Source organism: Chionomys nivalis, chromosome 13, assembly GCF_950005125.1.
Source record: "Chionomys nivalis chromosome 13, mChiNiv1.1, whole genome shotgun sequence".
NCBI classification, from domain to species: Eukaryota; Metazoa; Chordata; class Mammalia; order Rodentia; family Cricetidae; genus Chionomys; species Chionomys nivalis.
This window is the reverse complement of record NC_080098.1, coordinates 57,136,371-57,142,370: the sequence shown is the minus strand read 5'-3', so window position 1 is coordinate 57,142,370 and position 6,000 is coordinate 57,136,371. Positions and strand designations below refer to the sequence as shown.

At 46.5% G+C, this 6,000-nt stretch overlaps 1 protein-coding gene across 2 annotated transcripts in view; it reads left to right on the top strand.

Annotated features, from left to right (window-relative positions):
- Positions 1-1,351: 1,351 nt before the first annotated feature.
- Elovl2 (ELOVL fatty acid elongase 2) overlaps positions 1,352-6,000 on the top strand; it is a 41,589-nt gene continuing 36,940 nt past the window's right edge. The window contains exon 1 of one of the 2 annotated variants that reach the window (XM_057787533.1): positions 1,352-1,432. In XM_057787533.1, the coding sequence (XP_057643516.1) occupies positions 1,430-1,432 (3 nt within the window). In that variant the 5' untranslated portion in view covers positions 1,352-1,429. Of the gene's footprint in view, positions 1,433-3,064; positions 3,180-6,000 lie in introns of those variants that run through there. The other variant, XM_057787532.1, reaches the window with a different exon arrangement.

Here is a 6,000-nt window from a genome sequence, read left to right as displayed (position 1 = left end):
GCGAGCACATGAATACTGGTTCAGGATTTCGGGGACTTGTGGTTTTGTGCTATCACTATTAGCTGCCAGTCCTCTAACTTCTCTCAGATACACTTTCCATACGGGAAACGTAAAATATACAAAGAAAGAGAAAAGGACTGGTGCAAAACCACACCTGTTCCGTTCTGCACTCTACTCGCTACGAGCTGTGGGAACTAGGCTGAAAATTTAAAAACACACACATACAGAGACAGTCAGGGCCACGGGGACATCGTTGATACAAGAGTGCCAAGAACGCCCTCTTTATTGTGCTCAGAGGCAGCTTCTATAGGGCTCTGGCCACGTCCCAGCTCTCGGGATCTTTCACCTGCAGACTCATCAGAACCCACGCCCCTGCCATCAAGGTCTCGTGCTCAGAGCAGCTGCAGGCTGCTCAGAGCAGAGGAAAACAAGTTGTTGATGAGAAATTCAGGTTCTGGTGGTCAGGCTTAGGATTCTTAGCATTTTTATGATCACCACCTCTTTGCCCATAGAGGTACCTAATACCTGTGCATGTGTTTCAAGTTTACCACATCAGCTGTCAAAGAAAAGTGAGAGCTCATTCTGAAGTCAAAAATGAAAAGCGGTCATATGACGCACAAAGGCCTGGGATCTAATTCTGTTCACTATTAACGAAGCACTGAACAAGCCGCCTGAACCCCCGACACTGTCCGGAAGTAAGATCTTCTGAAAAGGCCAGTTTAGACTGAATATTGGTGCCAATATCCTGATGACACCCCAAAAGGATACGACTTATCATTTGTCTTTTTTATTTACTTATTTGAAACAGGGTCTCATGAAGCTCAGGCTGGTGCTGAACTAAGAAGCCAAGGCTGACCTTGAACTCTTTCCCACGCCTCCTGTCTCTGCTCCCCAAGTGCTGGGATTGCAGCCATGCACCCCGCTAGTCCTCTGTATCGGGCAAACCTGCGTGCCCAATTTAAATCACCTGGCACCTGGCATTTGCGCTTAGCCTCGCCCTGTCCCTCCTCGGAGACCGGGTCATGGAGAGTGGAGGAGCTGCTGGTGGCTCCTCCAGGGGCCTGATCCTAGATGTGCCTAAGCACGAGCCAATGACGCTAGCTGGACTTGCAAATCCCCGCCCGGTCGGCAGGGGGCGCCATGTCGGTGCGGGCGGGGGCGCGCGCGGAGCGGGGCCGCGCAGGCTTCTGGGGCCACGGTCTCGCTGCCCGCGCCCGGGCTCCTCCCCAGCGTGGTCCCCCCTGGAGGGCGAGCGGCTCTGGGCGGAGGAAACGGCCCGGAGCGGGCAGGACGCGGCGCGCGCCCGAGGGGGCGGGGAGGCGGGCGGCGCGCGGGGACGGGGGCGGGGGCGAGTGACTAGCGCTGGCGGCGCGCGGCGTGGCGCAGAGGAAGGCGGCTACCCTGGACAGCGCATCGCGGCCGCGCGGCCATGGTGAGTGAGTGGGGCCGCGCGCCTCGTCCGGGCGGGCGGCGGACGTTGGGGCCCGAGGCGGGGTGTGTGCGAGCGCTGGGTCCGGGGCGCCCGGCGGGTAACGGGGCGCGGGGGCGTGTCGGCGCTGCAGCCGCGGCCCAACGCTCTTCCCGAGCCGCTCGCCGAGGGTCTCCCGCGAAGCCAGGCGCCTGGGCACAAAGGCGGAGATTGTGTGCTGCTGCGCTCGGAGGGAGCCGGTCCCGGGCAGGCAGCGACCCCATCCCTAGGGAAGCTGGGGCAGGAGGATTGCCGCGAGTTCGAGGCCAGCCTGGGCCACGGTGAGACACCCTGTCTCAAAAAAACCACCTCCCCGCTAAAGAAAAGAAGTCCGTAAATCCTGTGTTTGTCTTCAAATCCGCGTTTGTCTTCATTGGTCTTTGTCTTTTCGCCTCCACCTCAGGGTTTGCTAAATTTGTGAAGCGCCTGTCCGCTTTTCTTGCCCCACCTGATACCAGTCAGCCCTAGATTGTCCCCTTCCTCCCGCATACTCTCTACTTGATTGAATGGTCAAGGCTTAGCACTAAAATTCCGGCACACCCGTCACTTATTCTCCGTATCTCCTTCATTTTGTTTTCTCTATTAAGCATGGTATAATTAATCTGTTGCTTTATTTAGTGTATTGAATGTCTCCCTCACTAAAATGCAAGTTTTTGGTGAACAACCTTTGTCAACAGTGCGTGGCACACACCATTTATTTTAAAACAAAAGCAAGCAAACAAACAAAATCAGCAAAGTACTAGGTGCTTTGCTAAGCGGGAGACAGTAGCGTCCTTGAAGTGAATCACTACAAGAACTGTTTGCTTGACAGAGGTGATAAGAATCTAAAGGGAGACACGCTCTTCTGTTGGACAAGAGAGACTCACCGATCAGAATATTGGTGACTGCCTCTGCCACTTGAGTCTTCTGAGTGGAGAGAGCATTTTTAGCGCTAACTCCCCTCACTCCCCACCCTTTGGTTCTGAACCTTTGTTCCAAAGTATATAAGTTTTAATTAGGGAAAGCTTCCAGGAATATTGAACTCAATAAAGCAGTCATTGGGCCAACGTCAAGGAAAAGTCTTAAAATTTTTTGTTTCTGTATTGTTTGAGCTCCTTTTCAATGGGCATTTTCAAATCTGTGTCCAAATCGAGCAGTTTCACCTCTGAGAAATGGGGTAGAGGGGAAAGGGTGGGGGTAACGTTCATAAGTAAGTGGGTCAAAGATGTCGCTGCCAATCAGTCTTACTGCAAAGAACGCTATTCGAGCTCCTTTTCCCCCGTTTGCACAATGTAAATGTATGCTGGTGATCTGTCGTCGGTCTAGGAAAGTGTGTTTATCATAATCAGATACAAACTGCCAGTGGCGTTGGCATGAGAAGATGTGAACGTAATGGAGTTAAGATTGGACAGCTGGTGGTCCTCAGCTAGTCTTGTCCAGGTAGTAGAAACTGCAGCTTTGTTTTTGAAATTAAAACCAGTGAACTAAGCATAAATTATGATGCTTCATTTTTTATTTCAGTTTGCATTGCAGGAGATTTTACTGTTAGAATTCTAGCAAAAAGTAAGAAAATAAGATTTTGCTTCTTGAATTTTTTTTTTTTTTGAGACAGAATCTCTTAGTTCAGGCTAGCTTCAAGATCTCAATCCTCCTGCCTCCACCTCCTGAGTGTTAGGGTTACAGGATGGAACCACCATACCAGACACAATGTATTTTTAAGTTATCCAACTGGGTAAGCTCAACATTTTGATTCTTTGGAAAAGGGTTGAATGAAATGCATTGTGGTTTGGGAGGTTCAAAGGCTGTGGTCTGGAAGATTGCTGGAAATGTGTTAAGTGCATCTGTGCCATGTATTTGAGTTGTGCTCAGAAAGCAGGGCCCTTCTGTTCTGGGTTATGTCGATGATGGGTTTCCTCTGCTGGACAATCAGACATGGGCCGTCTAACTTGGTGGAGGGTGTGGAATTGCTATGAGTAGGTGTTCACTAAGGAATGAAGTTGCTGTGGAGACTTTGTTAGCCCAGGAGAGTGAAACTGTGTGAATATCATTGGTAATTCATCACACCTCGGAAGTCACATATTTACCTATTTTTGTCTTTAATTATGAATAATAAGATTAGGCCATCACTAATTCTGACAAGGTTATTCTAATGAATTATTACTTTTGCCGTTTAAAATCTGAAATCTAGCTGTTTGGTGATGTAAGAGCATGACTTGTTTTGAAGTTGATGTGATCTGGTGTCATTCATGAGTTTGAATCTCAGCTCCACATTTAACTATGTGATCTCAGGATTTTCTTCCATAGGAAGTGGTACTATGGCAGGACATTGAAGTGCATGCATGTATTTCTAGTATGTGGGAAATTAAAGTAGGAGGGCTTTGAGATTGAGACCAGCCTGGCTTAGCCACAGAACCAGCCAGAGCAATAGCGACTGTTTCAAGATATGCTATTATAAGATTTTTGGGAGGAATAAGATCATGTACTTTATGAGTCCACTATATCTAATAGAAATATAATGTAAAGTTTATGCATGGCTTTCAGTTTCTGGTAGGCACATTTGAAAAAGCAGAGACTCTGGCAAGCAATTTTAGCATTTAACCTATTCTAGACAAGTGTTACATCCACATGCAACCAACACAAAAAGTTAAGGAATTTTACGCATCCTTTTCACACAAAATCTTCAAAATCATGCCCAGGATATGGTGGTGCATTCTTGCAATGACAACACGTGGAGAATGGGGTAGAAGGGTTGTGAGTTCAAGCTTTCCCTGTGCTGTAAAAAAAGATCCTACCTAAAACAAAAAAACCTCCCAGTTTTTCCCTAAATTTTAGTGTGTTTATACTTTTAGCACATGCTAGTTCAGGGTGGCTGTATTTTAGTTGCTCTTGCTTTGGAGGTCATCATATTGAACAAACAGCTCTCTGTAGCACGCACATCCAAACTTACCTCTTATCTCTGAGACCCTTTCCACTCATGAGAAGCGCACTGCCACCTTAGACCCAACACTAGGCAAAGAAAGCCGCTCACCTTTCAGCCTCTGTCAGGCTGCTGGTAATTCCACCAGCTCTCTAGGTTACTGTGTCAGACACCTGATTCTTGGTGCATTTTCTTCTTTCATGTTGGTTTTTGTCCAATAGCCTCAGGGTTTTGTTTGAAAATTTTCTTTTTTTTGTGTTTTCTCACCTCTACTCCGGCTCTGTTTCTGCCATGTTTGCCCTTCCTACAAGGCTTCTACCTCTTTGCTCTCTTGATTTTTAACTTCTTGCCTCTGCTGAGAAATGATGTTCTCTGAATCATTGGACTCCACATCTCCCTATTCTTTTCTCTGTCCTTTCTCATGTTTAATCATAATGGTTTTTATAGCTCATTTCTAATATTCAAAAAGTAATAATTACTTTAAATGACAGCTTGGTATTAAAATGATCCATCTAAGAAAGAAAAGGAAAATAATCCACAGAAAGAAAGACTAAAATTGATCTTAGAACCTTAAAAGCATTTTTTGCACATGAGCTTCATGTAATCTTTCAAGAGACATCATGGCTCCAATTAATAGTAATAGCAGAGACCATGACAGTGGTGACCTCTCACTGCCTGATGCGTGGTGAGAAGCAGAGAGCTCTCCTCTGCACCTGTGAACAAAGGCATTGGACAGGTGGTCAGAAAACCCAGCTTTCAGTGCTGGCTGGATTACCACCAGTTCTGTCCCCTGGGTGGGTCACTCTGACACACTGTTTACCCACTTGCTAAGTGAGGTTAATCTTTTGCATACAATTATTTTGTTGGCATCAGATGGGACTCAGCCAGGGCTCTTCCCCGGGGAGTTGTGTATCTGTCTCTTACCACCACTGTGATTAGATCTCACATAACCACGGCACTGGAAGCTGGAGCCTGCCTCCCTCTGCAAACACACCAGACTCTCAGGCATCAGCATGACTACCTAGTCCACTCAAGTACTCTCGGCCCCTTCTGATCCTGTACTTAGTAATGGTGTCTTTTGCCTTTGTATCTCTCACTGAATTCAGACTTCCCAAGGACCAGCATTGTCTGTGTTCTCAATATGTATCTCAATATTAGGTGATCACCCTAGGGATGATGCTAGCCTATCGTAGGCACTAACATTGTTGCATGTTGAGAATTTGAAGGCCAGAACTCCTGAGTCCCACCACACTGCTGTTTTTCCTCCACTTATCTGTAGGGGTGTGTTAAGGGCTAATTACACACTCCTCCAGCCAGTGGCACGTCATAGGCTTTGGCAGCGTTTGCTCTACCACAGTTCAGCCAGGCCTCTGTATACCTGGAGCTGCATTTGCATTTCATGGCCATGTTTGTGATCATACAATTACTTTAAAACCCAAAATCTATCATTTAATCATAAATTCTTACTAAAACCAAAACAGATGTTTCTGTAACTGAATCTACTGTACTGTGTAAAAGAAGCCAGGTTACGTTCTTATTTATACATAATAAAATTTAGTGTTATTTTCATACTGAAATTAAAAATGAATATTTTTCTTAATATAGGCAAAGCTATGATCCATGAATTTTCTGGGTA